Source organism: Podarcis bocagei, assembly GCF_964188305.1.
Source record: "Podarcis bocagei genome assembly, chromosome: 15".
Classification (NCBI taxonomy): Eukaryota; Metazoa; Chordata; class Lepidosauria; order Squamata; family Lacertidae; genus Podarcis; species Podarcis bocagei.
This window is the reverse complement of record NC_138141.1, coordinates 44,859,024-44,879,098: the sequence shown is the minus strand read 5'-3', so window position 1 is coordinate 44,879,098 and position 20,075 is coordinate 44,859,024. Positions and strand designations below refer to the sequence as shown.

The window sequence follows — 20,075 nt, the reverse complement described above, 5'->3', positions numbered from 1 at the left end:
ACAGATGATATCGCACTCCTTTGCAAATGTCAGAATCGCTTCCTTCCATATCACCTAATGGTTGGAGATTGTTGCTGCAATGAACTTGGTACATTCTAACTCTCTTTCAAATCAGAACCAGTGAAGGCGGTGAAGGTCGTGTGTGAGTTTCTGGAGGCGGTTGGAGGATGGATGGCGGCTAACAGATTGAGGTTGAATCCTGACAAGACAGAAGTACTGTTTTGGGGGGACAGGGGGCGGGCGGGGGGGGGGACTACCTGGTCCTTCAGGGGCAACTGTGCCCCTGAAGGACCAGGTGTACAGCCTGGGAGTCATTCTGGACTCACAGCTGTCCATGGAGGTGCAGGTCAATTCTGTGTCCAGGGCGGCTGTTTACCAGCTCCATCTGGGACGCAGGCTGAGACCCTACCTGCCCGCAGACTGTCTCGCCAGAGTGGTGCATGCTCTAGTTATCTCCCGCTTGGACTAATGCAATGCGCTCTACATGAAGCTACCTTTGAAGGTGACCTGGAAACTACAACTAATCCAGAATGCAGCAGCTAGACTGGTGACTGGGAGCGGCCGCCGAGACCACATAACACTGGTCTTGAAAGACCTACATTGGCTCCCAGTACGCTTCCGAGCACAATTCAAAGTGTTCGTGCTGACCTTTAAAACCCTAAACGACCTTGGTCCAGTATATCTGAAGGAGCGTCTCCACCCCCATCGTTCAGCCCGGACACTGAGGTCCAGCTCTGAGGGCCTTCTGGCGGTTCCCTCACTGCGAGAAGTGAAGTTACAGGGAACCGGGCAGAGGGCCTTCTTGGTGGTGGCGTCCGCCCTGTGGAACACCCTCCCATCAGATGTCAAAGAGAACAACAACTACCAAACTTTTAGAAGACATCTGAAGGCAGCCCTCTTTAGAGAAGCTTTTAATGTTTAACAGACCACTGTATTTTAATACTCTGTTGGAAGCCGCCCGGAGTTGCTGGGGAAACCCAGCCAGATGGGCAGGGTATAAATAATAAATTCTATTCTATTTAGGATGTGAATGTACCGGTAAGTCGACGCAAGATTCCTAGAACTTAATTTTGACGGAAACGAGACAGGTTACTAAAGAAACCATGGCTTGCTGTCCAAAATTAATGTTTCTGATGGTGCCAATGTAGATATAGGGCCAAAAGAATTGGTGCCCTATATGATCTTGGCATAGTTATTTGCAACTCAGTGGGAAATGGCCCAAAATCTCACTCTGGGTGCTTGGTACCAATCACTCTGGAACAGAGCTAGAATGGATAAAATTATGCATAATTTGGTATTTTGACAAGGACCAGGCCCTTTTAACATGATTTGGTATTCCTTTATTACATGCGCAACAGAGCCAACATTTTCAAGACAACTCTCATCCCAAGCTTGGCAAGTCTGGAACCAGATAATCAGATGACACGAATATTCTTTACTTGGACTTCGTTATTTGAACCCACGTGCAATCGGACTCAATTCTCCGTGCCTGTTTTATAGCTTTGTTTTTCATCTTTTAACTTTCAGCTCTTAACTTTGGTTCTCTGTTTTATATACATCACAAAACGAAATTTAAAAGTATATTTACGGAAAGAAAATGGAAATGTATATTTGGAGAAGGGATGCAGGAAGCTGCCTTATGCTAAGCCAAACCACTGAGCCCATCTAGCTTAGTACTGTCTTCACTGACTGGCAGCAGCAGCAGCAGCTCTCCAGGGTTTCTGGCAGGGAGTCTCTCCCAGACCTACCTGGAACTGTCAAGGGTTGAACCAGGGACCTTCTACATGCATAGCAAGTGTTCTGTACCCCTGAGCTAGAGGAGGGGACGTGTGTGCTTTGTGTTACCCTGATTTCATGGGAGGACGGCTCATGCGCTTTTCTGAAAAAGGCAAGCTGTAAATTAATAACACGAACAATATCGGTAAGCAGGAACGGGGGTGATGAGGCTTCTGAGTTATCACTGCAGTGCAGCCAACGCTTTGGAATTATTTATAATTAAAAACAGCTACAGCTGCCTTTTCACACCTACAAAGGCATCCTCAGAGCGAAGTCATATTGTCAGATCATTAAAAATAACTAAATCACCCAGTAAAGTCAAGATGGCATCAGATGCAAAGGCAGCGCATTTAAATTTTCTTTTTTAAATAGATTTGGGGGCTCTGGACTTCTGACTTGTCTCTAATTCTCAGCTTGGGGGGGGCAGGGAGAAGAGAAGATTTTCGGTATTGTTCTTATTCTTATTAGAAGTCAGTTACTTAAAAGGTAACTTGTTTTGCATTTAAAAACATAAATATATTACCCTACACTATACATACAATATACTACACATATAGACTACCAAATATGATTTTATCTGGCAATGTTTTTGAACCCTTGATACATTTTGTATAAATGTGAACTGTGCATCCCACTATGGAATATATTTTACACTATTCATTCTTTTTTTAATTAAAAAAATCCTTTATTTTGGTTCCTCTTTCCTATGGCATATTTTAGCTCGATGTTTCATTGGTCGTACTTTCAAATTTACAAAAAATATGCATTATGCCATAAAGAAGAACAACAATTACCATACAAAACATTAACGTTTTCATGCAGCGTGCTCCTTCTCCCCCCCAAAAAAACCCTTTGTACATGCTCAGAGGACAGTCTCCTCATCCCACACATTCTGGGGCTAAGTCTGGGCTCAAGGCCACACTCCTCCATTGGGCCACTGGCTGTGAGAAGGGGCCCTTCCTCCCCACCAGGCCCCAAATGCATATTCTGCCCCCTCAGCAGCAAACCTTATTCCAGGGAATTTTCATGGGAAAGCTAGGAGGGGGGAGAGCACCCATCAAAAATCTATTGATGCAGAAGAGACACACCTTGTCTCTCCTGCCTGGTTGCTACGGAAACCCGAAAGGCCGCCCTAGAAACATCGAGGCAACTCTTCCCCTTCCAGCACGGTGACAAAGAGAGAAATCGTTGAGTGTGTTTTAGGCCGTGACACTTTAAAACAGGGGTCGGCAACCTAAGGCCCATGGACCACAAGCGGCCGACAGCAGTCGTTTAACAGGTCCCCAAGCCGCTCCCGAACCGAGCCACCTGCTTGGTGAGTCCCTGTGTGCTGCACTAAACCGGAGCAGCGCGGCGTGGGGACTCGCTTCCGCGACACCGGAAATCGCGCCTGCACAAACGGAGACGCTGGAAATCATGAGCATGCACACAATCCAGCCCACAGAGGGATCTCCACTGGAGTAAACCTTGCCAACCCCTGCTTTAAAAGCATCCTCAGGTGGGAATCTCATTCTTTCCACTGTCTCCACTCACCTCACCTCACCACAGCATGATTTAAGGGCATAATGACATCATAAGAGCAATGTTGAAACTCAGATATATAAGCTAGGGAGGCTGCTAAATTGTTGTTGTTGTTGTTGTTGTTGTTGTTGTTGTTGTTGTTGTTGTTGTTGTTGTTGTTGTTACAGTGGAACCTCGGTTGTCAAATGTAATCTGTTCCGGAAGACTGGAAATTCCTTTAAAAAATGGAGAAACGCACCTCGGAAGCCGTTTGACCTCTGAGGCGCGTTCGAAAACGGAAGCATTCATTTCCGGGCTGTCGGCGTTCGGGTTCCAAATTGTTCGGCTTCTGAAGCATTCAGCAACTGAGGCTCCACTGTATTGTTATATTTGGAGCTGGCCCATCTGACTGGGTTGCCAACAGATATAAAAACATAGTAAAACCTCAAACATCAACAATTTCCCAATACAGGGATGTCTTCAGATGTCTTCTGAATCTTGTATACAGTGGAACCTCGGGTTGCGAATGTGATCCGTGCGGGAGGCACATTCGCAACCTGCAGCGCCACTTCTGCGCACGCGCGGATCGCAACCCGGTGCTTCTGCGCATACGCCAAGCACGATTTAGCACTTCTGCACATGCACCGAAACCCGGAAGTAACCTGTTCTGGTACTTCCAGGTTCGGTGCAGTGCGCAACCCGAAAACACATAACCTGAAGCGTCTGTAACCCGAGGTACCACTGTAGTTCTTTATCTGTTTGACATCAGATGGGAGGGCATTCCACAGGGAGGATGCCACCACCGAGAAGGCCCTCTGGTTCCCTGTAACTTCACTTCCAGCAGCGAGCAATTTTAGAAACTCAAGATATATAAACTAGGTACCAAATGGTGCCTTCATCTTTCTGAGACGCCCAATGTGGCTCCCGAAAGTTGGGCAGAATGGGCGTCTCGGCCAGATAAAGTGTCAGAGGAACAATCTTGGAGGGAGCGGGTGAGGAGAGAGGAAGAATCAAGGCTGCAACATTCACCCTGTTCTAACTATGCCCCCCCACTGCCAGCAACTTCCTTCTGCACCGCACAGCTAGCAGACTTCATGGTTAAAACATTGTGCAATCTTCACACCTCCCTTTGCCTATGTGCAAATAAAACTAAAAACCCAAGGAGAGGCTCCCACGCAAGTAGCTATTCCAAGCTTAGCACCCCCACCCTGTACTCCCTGGGGATGCACCGAAATTTGCAGCGCCAATCCTCCACTCCCCGCCCCTTTCAGGAGGATTGCAGCGTTCGCTGACATGTTCCTCAGCTCCTGACACCCAAGAACACCGCCATCCCCTTCAGAAGAACCCAGAAGACTCTCATCAGGAGTCTTCTCCACCCACAACTCTGCTTGGCACGCAGTAGGACCCTGATTCGACACCTGGGGTCTCTAGGAAGAACTGGGGAGGTACCCCCTTCCCGAAACCCGAAAACATGGCGTAAACAAGATCAGGCCAGGTGGGGCAATGGCCTGGTTCAGTAGAAAGCAGCTTCCTGTGTCTCTATGTACCCAAGGCCCAATTCTGCACCACCAAGAGTCCGAAGAGACAATGGAGAGAGCACTTCTGAGCACGTGAAGAGTTTGCGCTCAGTGACCCCCCAGTGTATCACTGATCAGGTTGTGGGGTTTTTTTGAGGGGTGCATTGGAGAAACGAGAGAGGGAAAGAGGAGTGTTCAGATTTATAATAAAGCTGTTTACAAAAAACAACAAGACACCGGCAGGGGTTTGGACTAGATAAATGCCCCACCAAAGCATCTCTAAAATCCTGATGCTGCCCCTCTGACACATAATAATAATAATAATAATAATAATAATAATAATAATAATAATAATAAACAAAATTTTATTTATATCCCGCCCTCCCCAGCCAAAGCCGGGCTATTACTCAGAAAGTGAACTCCTATTCACATAGAGGAAGGCTAAAAGGCCATTAACATAGCCTAACACATTCACGAAGTGCCCCCCTAAAAATCAAATTGCCCCCGCCTGTGGGGCATGTGCCCCACGTGTGGGAACCACGGGGCAAGATGATCCTCCAAGTCCCCTCCAAGTCTACAATTCTGTGATTTAATTGGTTAAAAAAAGCAACTATTTACAATTATTTCAAAACCAGTTTTGTTTGAAAAACAAACAATTAACAAGGTGCAGCTAAATCACCTAATTGCCAAGCTGGAAGGGTTCCTAAGAGTCATCTAGACTAACCCCCTGCAGTGCAGGAATCACAACTATTGAACCCCCGACGTGCAGCGCTAAAACCCTGGCATCCTCTCTGCCAAGATTTCTACATGGGGCCTCTGCTGCCTTTGCCACTGTGACACTCCTGGGAGGGACGCCTGTCCCTGGGTGCTGCCCCGAGGCTCCGAGACGTCACTTGCCTCCCCCTTGCTGGGAGGCCCTGGCTCCCCCTCCCCCCCAAATCACTGGGGACCTTTTGTTCCGCCGGCACAAAAGGGCGTTTGAAACCGGGGAAGGCTGTTCTCTGGATGGGGGCGGAGAGATGGCTGGCACCCTGCCTTCGACCCAGCGAAGACTCACGCCAGATGCCAGACAGGGCTGCTTCAGAAGATGCCACCCTGACCCAGCTGCTAGAGGAGGCGCCCCGTTGCCCCAGAGACCGAAGGCACAAAGAGCCACCCTGAACAGAGGGGCCTTGTTGGTGTCCATGCCCCACTCTGAGGCCCCACACAGTCACCCTGGCTCAGAGGAACGAGGGGGACTCCAGACTCAGCAAAACTCCCCTCCCAAATGACAGAAGCAATGCCTCCATCTATACAGGGGTCTCTCCTCCCCATCGCGGGAGGCCGTTAAATCAAGAGTCTAAATAATAATAATAATTTTATTATTTGTACCCCACCCATCTGCGTGGGTTGCCCCAGCCATTCTGGGCGGCTTCCAACAGATATAAAGGTAAAGGGACCCCTGACCATTAGGTCCAGTCGTGGCCGACTCTGGGGTTGCGGCGCTCATCTTGCTTCATTGGCCGAGGGAGCTGGCGTACAGCGTCCGGGTCATGTGGCCAGCAGGACTAAGCCGCTTCTGGCGAACCAGAGCAGCGCACGGACCCGTTTACCTTCCCGACGGAGCGGTACCTATTTATCTACTCGCACTCTGACGTGCTTTCGAACTGCTAGGTTGGCAGGAGCACGGACCGAGCAACGGGAGCTCAGCCCATAGTGGGGATTTGAACCGCTGATCTTCTGATTGGCAAGCCCTAGGCTCTGTGATTTAGACCACAGCACCACCTGCGTCCCTTTCCAACAGATATAAAAATGCAATAAAACATCAAACATTAGCAGCTTCCCTATACAGTGGTACCTTGGGTTACAGACGCTTCAGGTTACAGACGTTTCAGGTTACAAACTCTGCTAACCCAGAAATAGTACCTCAGGTTAAGAACTTTGCTTCAGAATGAGAACAGAACAGACAGCGGCAGGCCCCATTAGCTAAAGTGGTGTCTCAGGTTAAGAACAGTTTCAGGTTAAGAACGGACCTCCATAACAAATTAAGTTCTTAACCTGTGGTATCACTGTACACAGCTCCCTTCAGATGTCTTCTAAAAGCCGTGCAGTCGAACCGCCATTCCGGAAGACCGTTTGATTTCCAAAACATTCGACAACCGAGGCACAAAGTGCTGCCAGCAATTGTGAGGCACATTTGAAAACGGAAGCAATTACTTCTGGGTTTTTGGCGTCCAGGTTCCGAAACGTTCAGCTTCCGAGACGCTCGAAAACCGAGGTCCCATTGTATAGCTGTTTATCTCCTTGACATCTGAAGGGAGGGCGTTCCACAGGGCGGGGAGCCACTACCGAGAAGGCCTTCTGCCTGGTTCCCTGTAACCTCACTTCTGACAGTGGGCAGTGTGTTAGAAACTCAGATATATAAGCTGAGTACCAAATGGCAGCTTAAACCTAGGTTATGGTTGCCACAGAGGAATGTCTATTCACCAGGGGGTTGGTCGAGATGACCCTCAGGATCCCTTCCAATAGTATAATTCTACGATACACTCCCTGGATAGCTCAGCTGGTTAGGGCAGAGGTCAGCAAACCTTTTCAGCAGGGGGTCGGTCCACTGTCCCTCAGACCTTGTGGGGGGCCGGACTATATTTTGGAATTTTTTTTTAAGGAATTCCTATGCCCCACAAATAACCCAGAGATGCTTTTTAAATAAAAGGACACATTCTACTCATGTAAAAACACGCTGATTCCCGGACTGTCTGTGGACCAGATTTAGAAGGCGATTGGGCCGGATTAGGCCCCCGGGCCTTAGTTTGCCATGGGGGGCCTTAGTTTGCCATGGAATTTCTGCAATTTCTCAGACCCTTGATTCTTTTGTAACCCATGAACGGAGGCCCTTTCAGCCAGGACGTGCCAGGGATCAAACCTGTGCCCTCCTGTACTTCACACAGCTGAAGAAAAATTGGTTCTTTCCTCGACCGCCACCTCCCCGCTGTGGATCTGCAAGGGAGGGAGGAGCTGTCGCCCTGACAAGAAGGCCTTTTCTTCTCCATTCCCTTTTCCAGAACAGAGAAGCAAGCAGGATGGAAAGGTCAAGAAGGGAAGGAGGCATACAGGGAGAGACAGCCCCACCGTCCACAACCCCGCCGGCTCCCTCACCCAGCTTTGACCCTGCCGTGGCCAAGAGGCCACGCTCCAAATCCCCTAAAAGAACCACAGCCTCCCGTAATGGTTCCATCCAAGTCCCCTTTGCGGGGGGGGCGCCGAGCCCTGGGATTGCATTTGCTTTATTTATTTATTTTATTATAATTGTAATTATTAGCATTATAAATATATTCAGTGCTTTTTTCTGGGGGGGGGGGCGCAGGGGTACGCATACCCCTAAACATTTGGTGAATCTAAGTTTGGCCTCATTTCGATATGAGTAGGAAAATGAGAGTACCCCTAAACATTTTGTAAGGAAAAAAAAGCATTGAATATATTTATACCCTGCCTTTTTCCCAGACCAGGGCTCAAGGCAGCTTGAACAGATCAAAGCAACTCAGAGAAAACACAAAACAGCTGAAAAGTTAACCGTTGGAAGGTAATTCAACTCTGACACAATCAAAACGATATCAAAATCATTTTATGTATCTTTAGGCGCTGGGCAAAAATGTTCCTCTTCAACCAGGTCTTGGGCTGATGCACATGCCATGCCCTTTTAAAATGTGTTGGTGGGGGGAGTTATAGGGGTTGTTTTCATTTTGTGATTTTATGCTGTATCTCCCCTGAGACCTGGAGGTGTAAGGAGGTATACAAATTTAATAAGCAAAACTAAAACAATAAAAAGCAAGCCTATTAAAATCTGGAGAGTAAAAACAGCACAGAGCTATTAGGAGCCCTTTCTTTAAAACCAGGCAGTTCCCAAAAGCCTGACCGCTAAGTTGCTAGTCCTCAAGGTTTTGAAACAGGAACGTAGGAAGCTGCCTTCTACCAAGTTGGACTCTGGGTCCATCCAGCTCAATACTGTCTACACCGACTGGCAGCAGTGCTCCGGAGTTTCGGGCAGGGAGCCCTTCCCCGCCCTACCCGGGGACCTTCGGCCTGCCAAGCAGCTGCTCTGCCACTGATCCATGCCCGCCTCCTATTCCTCACCCAACTCTGGGATGCGTCACTTCCATTGTTCACAACAAACACCCAGCCTTTGCCTCAGAGTTCCCCAGCTCCCTTCGATGGGCGGGCACAGCTGGCAGCAACTGTTCCTTCTTTGGGCGAACAGGGGGGGGGCATGTTTTGTGTGGGTACGGTGGCTTCAGAGCCAAGCGGCAGCTCCCAAATCGCTCGCAGGCCGCAGCTTCCGCCTGGCCTTGTTCAATCATGTCTCAGAGAGGCCTGTGGGATGCAAATCTCTGCCAGAAACAGGGCGTGGGAGACAGCTGGGAGCCCAGAGGCCCGTCCTAAAAACCCCCGAATCAACCGTAACCAGCCTGCTGCCTGCTCCGGCCCCACCTGGATTTGGTTCCCAAAGAACTGTCAGGTTGAGAGGGACCCAAGTGGTCATCTTGCCCAACCCCCTGAAATGCGCGGGGTTTCGTTTGCTAGGATGAGTTGCTGGTACGGTACGATAATCTTTGTTGTCATTGTCCCACACAGAACAACAAAATTGAAAAAATCTACATCAGACATTCAAAAACCAACAAGCCTGCTATCCCAGCCTGGTTAGAAGTAAAGGGACCCCTGACCATTAGGTCCAGTCGTGGCCGACTCTGGGGTTGCGGCGCTCATCTCGCTTTATTGGCCGAGGGAGCCGGCGTACAGCTTCCGGGTCATGTGGCCAGCATGACGAAGCCGCTTCTGGCGAACCAGAGCAGCGCACGAAAACGCCGTTTACCTTCCCGCCAGAGTGGTACCTATTTATCTACTTGCACTTTGACGTGCTTTCAAACTGCTAGGTTGGCAGGAGCTGGGACTGAGCAACGGGAGCTCACCCCGTCGCGGGGATTCGAACTGCCAACCCTCTGATCGGCAAGCCCTAGGCTCTGTGGTTTAACCCACAGCGCCACCCGCGTCCCTCCCAGCCTGGTTAACCCCCTAAAAATACCCCATAATTAAATACAATATACTCCTACAGAGACTACTTTACACTGTGTTTAAACCCAAAAATCGCATTTGGATAAAAACTGTTTCTCAGGCAGTGGTGATGAATGACTTGGGCAAGCAGGCTGCAGTTGAGTGGGAGAGCACCTGCTCTGACTTTAGAAGAACCCCCCGCAGGATCAGGCCAAAGAGCCCTGTTCTCACAGGGGCCAACCAGATGCCACAATGGCAAACCAGCAAGTAGGATTCAAAAGTGAGAGCAACTCTCCCCTCCTGAGCTTTCCAGAAAGGCTGTCTCCAACTATGGAGGAAGGGCAACAGCCCTCCTGGCTAGCAGCCATTGATAGCCCTCTCCTCCCCATCCTTTTCCTGCAAGAATTTGCCCAGTCCTCTTTTAAAGCCATCCAGGTTGGGACCATCATTGCTTCCTGTGGCAGGGAGTTCCATAGTCCAACTCTTTCTTTGGTCTGCCCTGAATCTTCCAGCCTTCAGGTTCCCTGGGTGTCCACCAGTTCTAGCATTAAGAGTGGGAATGAAAAGCTTTTCCCTCTCGCCTCTCTCCTTGCCTTGCATAATTTTATTAACTCCTCACTTGCCACTTCTTAAGTTTTCCTGTAAATGAAAAAGATGCAACTCTCCTCCCTGGGGAGTCACTCCACTCCCTGGTTCATTTGGGTTGCCCTTTCCTGCACCTTTTCCAACTCTGCAATGCCCTTTCCCGACGCCGGGAAAGACCCCTTGTCTCAAACCCGGAAGCCACTGCTGCCAGTCAGTGCAGGCAGCAGGCAGCAAGACAGCCCAGTGGTCTGCACATGCCCCTGTTTATACCAACCCTTCAGTCAGAACCATGAAGACTAGAACCTGGTTTTATTTTTAGATTAAGCTGTAGCATGGCAAGTAGAAGTTTCGGACTTCAACCCCTGCCATCCCCAGACAGGGCTGCCTGAAATGCTGGAGAGCTGCTGCCAGCCAGTGTGGACAATACTGAGGTACATAGATGGGCAAGTGCTAAGGAGTTCCTAAGACCCACAAAGGGGAGGAACTAAAAACAGAGCCAAACCTCCACCACCACCAAAGCCAGCTAGGAAACGAGGCCTGGGGAAGGGGGTGAGCCGCAGGACTCCTGGGTCCCTTTCCCCACCACCAAACAGTGATTTCATGGGGAGGGTAGAAGAGAAGGCAAGATAGGTGTCAACAGACTTGGGGGGAGGCAGTCCCAGCCCCTAGCTTGAAAACAAGCCTGACACCACAGCCCTACTCAAGGCAGGATATGCCCAGGGCTTGCAGATGGAGAGCCCCTCCCGGCATTTCCTTCCTATCCTGGCCTGGGGGGAAGTTCATGGCTGACCTGCGAAGTTTGGATTGCGGAGAATGGAAAGAACTGGACAGAAATCTCCAGCCCAGGCTAACAAAACAAGGCAGGCTCTGCTTCAGTGGTTCCCAATTTATTTGAGGGAACTGTCATCCCCCCCCCCAGTTCCATAAACACATCCGCAGTGCCCCCCCCCCCACCTCCACGAAAAAGCATTATTCGGAACAGCGGTTTGCACGGCCCACGAAGGAAGATCGTAACACAATGAAACAATTAATCGCACGTTTGTTCAAAGTTAAAACTTTGTGGTTGATTAATTCAACGAAACTGGTGAGCTTGAGGCAGGGAGACCAACTTTTGAAAGTCTGGTTGGCATTGGCATCAGTGCCACGCTGCCTCTCAGCACCCCCCCCCCAGGGAATCCCATCGCCCCCCCCCAAATAGTGGTACCCTCCCCTCTGGGAATCTGGAGTCTGCAGCACATAGGGCATGGGTGAGTTCCCGTGTAAGGACAAGCATCATTCTTAATAATTATTATTATTTATTAATTTAATTTACACCCCTTCCTACCGAAGGAGCCCAGAGCACCATCCAATTCACCTATCAACTTTGCTGTCTGCCAGCCAGCCTCAGCCTCACTAAATCATGCTAAATCAGATGACCAAGTATATCAGGTGATAGACTCATACGGCCGTAGAGACTAACAGGCCTCAGTAGGTAATGGGTCCAATCTTCTTCAAAGTCATCTAACCTAGATCTACCTTGTGGCAGCGAGTTCCATAGGCAAACTCACTGCTCCATGACATCCACTGCTAACACACTGGAATGCTTTTATTCAACTGCACAAATATTGCTTTATCACTTTTTGTTGACCCAAGTCTGTAATCATTTGCACTTTATTCTTATTTTATCACACACTGCTTCGGTAAGTTTTGGACCAATGGTTGTCCTTCTAGGTCGGTACTGCTTACACTGACTGGCAGCAGCTCTCTGGGGTTTCAGCCAGGATTTCCATGCCCCTCCTTCTCAATTCGGGGTCCCCAGCACCAACCGGCAGCGCCGGCAAGGACCTCTCCAGCCGTTCCTCCCAGCCTCTCATTCGCAAGACTTGAAGGATGTGCGTGGGCTCATCCTGCACAGATGGCAGTGAAGAGAGAGTTGACTTGGCAGATGTCTGCATTCTGTGCCCCCGGGAGCCTCTGGCACTGAGGAACGGCTTGTCATGCGTCAGGAGAGACTTCTCTGCCAGCGGCATCCCTCTTCCGCCTGCCGCCAAGGAAACCGGGAAGGGGAGCTAGATCTCCACTCCTGGGTGGATCAGAAAGGAGCCCCCCCTCCCGGGTTCAGAGCGATATCGCCCCACAAAATCCGAGACAAGAAACTGGGGTTCTCCAGTGACCAGTAGGAATCGCTGACTCTCAGCCACACGGGAACAAGAAGGAGAAACACCCCATAAGCCGGGGCAGGGAAGATGAGGCTCTCTGGATATTGCTGGAATACAACTCCCATCATCCCCGACTGCCGGCTCCTAGGGCTGATGGGATTTGGAGTCCCACCATACCGTGAGGGTCTCCGGTTTTACTCACCCTCAGGATAGGCCTTGCAAAACCACGGAAGAATATATTTTCAAAGCGTCCCCAAAGAGTTCTAAGCAAAAGGAAAGGGCAAATGGGAGAAATAGGAAGGAATGAACAGCGGAAGGCCCAGGATCAGGTCTAGCCCATCTGCGTCAGGAATCTCCAGCAGAGTCACGCCCAGCAATCAGAGGCCGCACCTGCCCTTTGGAACTCCCTGCCTCTTGATATCAGATGGGCTCCTTCACTGTAGTTTTTTCGGTGCCTGCTAAAGACATTTTTGTTTTGACAAGCCAGTCCAGATATCTAGAACACTGGTATGGGGTTTTTTTTGTTCATTGCTGGTTTATTTTTTTTTTAATGGTTCTTACTCATAATTATCTTTTGCTTTATACTTTTCATAGACCACATTGAGGTTTTGGGGTTTTTTAACAACCAAGTGGTATAAAGATTTTGAGAAATAATAAATAAATTTGAAGCTTTCCGGACACTAGGGCCATCACAGCCTCTGCAACCTTAAGTTTAATTCATGGGTAGGTAAACTAAGGCCCTGGGACTGGATCCGGCCCAATCGCCTTCTCAATCCAGCCCGCGGACGGTCCTGGAATCAGCTTGTTTTTACATGAGTAGAATGTGTCCTTTTATTTCAAATGCATCTCTGGGTTATTTGTGGGGCCTGCCTGGTGTTTTTACATGAGTAGAATGTGTGCTTTTATTTAAAATGCACCTCTGGGTTATTTGTGGGGCATAGGAATTCGTTCATTATTGTTTTTCCAAAATATAGTCTGGCCCCAAACAAGGTCTGAGGGACAGTGGACCAGCCCCTTGCAGAAAACGTTTGCTGACCCCTGGTTTAATTTCTTATTTCCTCCCCCCCCCCCATAGAAGCTGATACTTCATTCTTTGTTTATTCATGGCTCACCCTCCACCCTAAGGACCATCTTGGCTGTGGGTCCTGGGAGACCTGCTCCCTGCCTCGCACACCTTTCCCCACCTGGCCTGGGAGGGCGGAGCTTGGACTGACTCCAGCTACAAAAGCAGAGGCTGCTGAACAGACTTTTCGGCTGGGGTGTTGTTTGGGGGAGGGTTTTAATAGGTGGGGTGTTTTTGCTGTTGGCTTTTGTGTATCTATATTTCAGATCTTGTGATTTATGTGGAAACCGTTCCGTTTGGTTGAGTATTTTTCGATGTTTTGTTTATTGTTTATGACTACGCTTGCTATGTTATAGTTATGTATATTTTTCGCGTTGCAAGCCGTCTTGAGCATGGCTTGAAATGTGGAAAGGTGTGACACAAATAAAATGAAACATGTATGTAAAGTCGCAAGGCATGCTGCAACATTTGCAAGAGCTCAGTATTTTAGGGTGGCAGCTATGGACTTCGGAACTCCCTGCCTATTGACTACCTCCGTAGCTATACACCCTTTTCAGCTCCTGCTAAAAACATTTTTGTTTGGCAAGCCTAGCCAGATACTTAGAAAACTGATGTGAGTTTTGATCTGTCGTTCTTTTAACTTTTCCAAAGTCTAAAATGATTGTGGTTAATTCACTCCCCTGATCGTTTTACTGTGTTAATTATGAACTGCTTTGAGGGTTGCTGCTGTTGTTACAATCAAACAGTGCATATATTATACGGAATAGATAAAATAAAATGCAATATTAAAAGCAACTTATTTAGATTATTTTTTGCAGAGCGGGTAGATGTGGATGGAGGGTGTGTCTTGCCCACACCTAAGGATGATAGCAGGGGGGAGCAAGGAGCAAAATCCTGCTTTTACCCTCTGCAGGAAACAGACCCCCCTCTAATGTTTTTCTCTATTGTTCACTTCCTCAACAGGCCATTCTGCAAGATAAGGACTTCTGACCCAAGCCAGGGAATCCTCCAGGCCAACACAGAAACCTCCCTGCACTATTACTGTTGCCCTGCATAGCTTAGTATCGCTTGCCCTGACTGGCAGCAGTAGCCCTCTCCAGGGTTTTCAGGCGGAGGGGCGGACATACCCAGTCCATGAAGGTGATGGACTACATGGAATTGGCAGAAATGACTGGCAGAATCCGAGATCAGGGAGAAGAGGTGGTGGAAGAAGACTGGAAGAAATTTAAAGACTACTTGCAGAAATACTGTAAAATTAATGAATGCTGAAGGGATGTTGGATTGAAAATAAGCGGTATTGGCAAAAAGATTAATAAGAATATGTAAATGCGGATTGATAATGGCTGGAAATATATAGTTATAATAGGTTAAGATAATAAGTAAAGATAAATGATAGAGGGTAAGGATTTGCTGAACTAACCATGTGAACTGGAATACAGAAAAGGGGGGGTGAGAGGAGGTCAGGAAATAAGTAAATGAAATATAAGACATGAAAATATTGATTATTTTTTTCTTTAACTTTTTTCTTTACTTTTTATGTATTTTGTCTTTGTATTTTTGTATTTTTTTGTTTTTTATTATTGTTATGCCTCTTTTATTTTCTATCTTTAATTTTGTAACTTCTTATTGTCTGAAAAAGCTTAATAAATATCTTTTTTTTTAAAAAAAGGACATACCCAGTCCAATCTGGTAGGTGCCACAAAGGACTGGAGCCACAGTCTTTTCCCCACAAAGCAAGCGGGAGGAAGATCACAAGCAGGGCACTCCAAGGTAGACTGCTCCTGTATAGGGAGGCTCAGATTTGGCTCCTGCTCCGATCTAGCCCATTCTTCCCCGAGTCAGGATAGATCCCACAACCGAAGGACTCGAAAGCAGCTGAGGACCTTGCTCCCCCTTCCCATTTTAAGGAACGATTCACACAGTCATCCCTTGACCCAGAATCAGTATTTGTGCCGAAATGCTGTAAATACAGAACATTTCCTATCACATTGCAAGTGCAATGGGGTTGTTAAAAAAAAGGAAAGAAAGATCTGAGCTCTCACATTCAACTGTCGGTAATCGCAGGAGGCAGCCTTATACAGACAGAGTCAAACCATTGGTGTATCTAACTCAGTACTGCCTACACTGGCTGGCAACAGCAGCTTTCCAGGGTTTCAGGCCCTATCAGGAGATGCCAGGCGTTGAACCTGGGACATTCTGCATGCCAAGCAGGTGCTCTAGCTCTAAGCTATGATTCTTCGCTTTCAAACAACCCCTAAGATACCAGTCCTCATGATCATAAATAAAGGACTGGCTTAAATGTTTATTTACCTCTTTTTTATCCCACATTTCCCTCCAAGCAGCTCAAGGTGACAGTTCTCCCCTTCCTCATTCTAATCCCCTACAAAGCCAGATCACTGGTGCATCTAGCTCAGTATTGTCCACACTGACCAGCAGCAGCTATTCCAGGATATTAGGCCAGGGACATCCCCAGCCTTACATGGAGATGCCAGGGGGTTGAACCCGAGAACTTCAGATGCTCTACCACTGGGCTATAGTCCATGGACAGCTCAAGAGAGTGAGCCAAATTAGAATGAAGGGGCACGATGGGCCACAGAGATTTGTTTTGAGTACAGTCATACCTTGGTTTTCGAACAGCCTTAGTTCTCGAACGTTTTGGCTCCTGAATGCCGCAAACCCAGAAGTGAGTGTTCCGGTTTTCGAACGAATTTTGGAAGCTGAACGTCCGACAGGGCTTCCACATCTTCCAATTGGCTGGATTAGCTTCCTGCAGCCAATCGGAATCCGTGCTTTGGTTTCTGAACATTTTGGAAGTCGGATGGACTTCTGGAACGGATTCCATTCGACTTCCAAGGTACGACTGTACAGTGGTACCTCGGGTTAAGTAATTAATTCGTTCCGGAGGTCCGTACTTAACCTGAAACTGTTCTTAACCTGAAGCACCACTTTAGCTAATGGGGCCTCCTGCTGCCACTGCGCCACCGGAGCACGATTTCTATTCTCATCCTGAAGCAAAGTTCTTAACCTGAAGCACTATTTCTGGTTTAGCTGAGTCTGTAACCTGTACTAGGACTGAGCTGAGGGCCCTTCTTCCATATCTCCCCAAAAATCTGTTCCTAGTTACATCAAACTTTCTTCATTTCAGAAGCCTAATGGCGATGGGAAAAAAAGTCATTTAACGTAGCAGGAGTAAGAAATCCTTGCTGATCTGTTGCAGACCACCCAGAGGTCTCCCAGTAGATCCCAATCTCCCAGTAGATCAATAGTCAGAGTCATTAACCAGCTGGGGCCAAAAGCTATAGCTCCATGGTAGAGCATCTGTCCTGAATACAGAACACCCCAGGTTTCATCTCTGCCGTTTCCAGGTATGGCTGGGAATATCTTCCACCTAAAACTCTGGAGAGCAGCTGCCAGTCAGAGTAAACAGTTCTGAGCCGGGTGGCCAACAGACTGACTCTGCAGATGGATTCCAGTTTAAAGCAGCCTTTAATTCAAAACCATGAGGACTGGAATCTTGGTTTCAGTTTTAAAGGAAGAGCTGTAGCTTCCTGGTACTGCACCTGCCTTGCATGCAGAAGGTTCCAAGTTCAATTCCCAGGTAGCCCCGGCAAAGACCCTCCCCCTGCTGCTGCCAGTCAGTAATGCACTAGGTCAGTGTTTCCCAACCACTGTTCCGCGGCACACTAGTGTGCCGCGAGATGTTGCCTGGTGTGCCGCGAGATGTTGCCTGGAGGGAGGCGGGCGAGTCGGGCGGCGAGAGGCGGGGCGGCGGCGGCGAGGAGAGGCCGCCCAGCGCGGGGCTCTCGCCGTCTGCCTGCCTGGCTGCCTGCGAGCTCGGCGGGCAGCGCCTCCGTCCGCAGCGCCCGCCTCGCCGCTCTCATTCCCTGCCCCTGCCAAAGCTCACCCAGCCAAGCCGCGCTCTCCTTCCTGCCTCGCTTTGCTGCCTCCTCCCCCCCACCCCCAAAGCTTGGAGGTTCCCCGGCAAGGGGGAGGGGAAAAAATTGAAACTTACACTTTCGTGCGTCCCTCCCGGCGTGACGCTGCGCGCTGACGTCACGGGGCTGTAATGGTGGTGTGCCTCGAGATTTTTTTCATCAAACAAGTGTGCCTTTGCCCAAAAAAGGTTGGGAAACACTGCACTAGGTGGCCCAATGGCTTGATTCAGCTTGCAATCTAGGGGGAAGTATCCTAGTGGGACAGGGTGTGCCTGGTTCAAGCACATAATCAAACAATGTTATTTGGCGGATTGTTACATTCTGAAACAATATAGGCACATTTGATTGTCGCCGTAATGATGCAATGATCTGCATTTATTTTCCTCCTGTGGCAAGCTGCTGCTTTCAGTAGACTTATACAGAAAAGTTGTGTTATCAAATCTAAATATTAGCCGTACCACCACCCAGCAACATCTTCAGGTGGGGCTGGGAGAGAACCTTGCCTGAAACCCTGGAGAGCTGCTGCCAACCAGTGCAGACACAATGGAGCTACACAGAGTCACATTCTGACCCACTATAAATTCCTCTGTTCCTAAATTATAGGGGCCTAGTTTGCTCCGTAAAGCAACCGACCAACCCTGGAACCCCCAACCACAAGTAAGAGAAGCTCGCACCTGTGCCCAGGTGAAGATACGTCTCAACACACACAGACACACACCTGGCGAGGGATCTCTCCTCCATCCCCGCATGAAACTTTTAACTCCTGAGAAACTACAAATAGCAACCAAGACGCCTGGATCTCCTATTAATTAGCGAAAGCGGGGCAGGAGAGAAACAGCTGAGATTTCCTGATGGAGAAGAAGGTTTTACAATTCAGGCCTCCAGATTTTATATAACGAGCAAACGCCCCATTTCAGATCCACAGGGAAGTGGTGTTTATTTTTGGAATGGGTGGGAAGAGGGAGAACGCTGCCCCAATGATCTTACAATCCCCTACACACACAGAGAGACCCCAAGGAATGCCGGGCCACTTTAGGAAGGCCTTGGTTGGGCAGCTGAAAGATGGGGTCACATGTCTCTCCGAGGGTAAGGGGGGGTGTCAGCCAGAGGGGGGAAGCACCCGGACACCTGGGTTCTGCTTGCAGGATGGGAGCCCTTCTGGGCTCTGTTCCAGGTTACTAGGAGTGCGATAAGTAAGGAGTGTGTGAAGGCCTAGGCATTTGGGGGGGGGGGACTCCCTCCCCAGCGCTGGTTGGGAGGGGCCCTAAATGATGCCTGGGAGAGGAGGGGAAAGAAAGAGGGGCGGGGTGGGGCAGGAGGCAGTCAGACCATTGGCTCATCGATCCCTGTACTGTCCACACAGACTGGCAGCAGTTCTCCAGGGCACCAGAGAGGCAGGGTAGAGATGCCACCAGGAAGCGAACTTGGTGCCTTCTGCATGTGGAGCAGGTGTCCTTCCTGCCCCCGCCCCCCAGCCCCCCTCTCTCAGAGAAGCAGCATGAGCAGAATCAGAATGCAAATATCCCTGTCTGTAAATTATAGGGGGGGGAGGGGGAGGACCAGGATGCCTGGGTCCTATCCTGGTGCCTCTATGGTTAATGAGGGTGCGCACCAGGGCCCTGTATTCCTAGTCTCCCTATGATGGGGAGGTGGGTCCTATTCCTGATATTTCTATGGGGAAGAGAATGGCCGGCTCATATTCCCAGTGCCTCAATTGGGGTGGGGGCACCAGGACGCCTGGGTCCTGTTCCCAGTGTTTACGGGGGAGGGGGTCACCTGGCTCCAGGTGTATCCACTGGGGTGCGGGCACCAGGGCGCCTGGGTCCTATCCCTGGCGTTTGTAGGGGTGGGGTGGGGTGCGGCGCGCCAGGACGCCTGGGTCCTCTTCCCGGGGGCCGATGGGGGCGCCTGGGTCCTCGCGGTGGGGGCGACGCCAGCCAGGCAGCCCGAGGGCTCGCCTTTCTCTCTCCGGCGAGGCTCCGCGCTGGTCTCCCCGCAGCCGCAGCGGGAGCAGCAGGCCCGGCCGCGGCGCTGGCCCTACCTGGCGGCCGGTGGCGTCGGATCGGGCGCCGGAGCTGGTGCTGCAGGCCCGGCCCCGCCTTCCCCGCCTTCCTTCCCCGCCCGCCTTCCCGGCGCCGCCGGGCTCACCTGGGGCGCTGCAGTCGGCGCACACCTCCGCGCGGGGCACCTTGCGCGACATCCTGAGCGGGCGCCGCGCGCCGCGACCACCCCGCCGGCGCCGGGCTCCCTCGGCCGCCGGGCTCCGGGGCTCAGCGCGGCGGCGGCGGCGGGGGCAGCAGCAGCAGCGCCAGCAGCAGCCGCCTCCTGCGCCTCCTCCTCCTCCTGCAGGAAGAAGCCAGGCGGGCGGGCGCGCAAGGCCGGCCCTCCGGAGGCGGAGCGAGGCGCGCGGCGGGAGGGCGCAGCCAGGCGCGACCTCGCCGGGAACGAGGAGGAGGAAGAGGAAGCAGGACGCCTGGGTCCCCGGGAGCAGCCGCGCCGGGACTCCTGGGTCCCTTCCAGACCCGCGGAAAGAGGG

The 20,075-nt window shown here is 50.2% G+C and overlaps 1 protein-coding gene across 4 annotated transcripts in view; it reads right to left on the bottom strand.

Moving 5' to 3' along the window:
- GIT1 (GIT ArfGAP 1) overlaps positions 1 to 19,832 on the bottom strand; it is a 48,986-nt gene extending 29,154 nt beyond the window's left edge. For all 4 annotated transcript variants that reach the window (XM_081172042.1, XM_081172043.1, XM_081172044.1 and 1 more), the window contains exon 1: positions 19,688 to 19,832. In XM_081172042.1, the coding sequence (XP_081028168.1) occupies positions 19,688 to 19,739 (52 nt within the window). In that variant the 5' untranslated portion in view covers positions 19,740 to 19,832. The remainder of the gene's footprint in view (positions 1 to 19,687) is intronic.
- Positions 19,833 to 20,075: the final 243 nt, after the last annotated feature.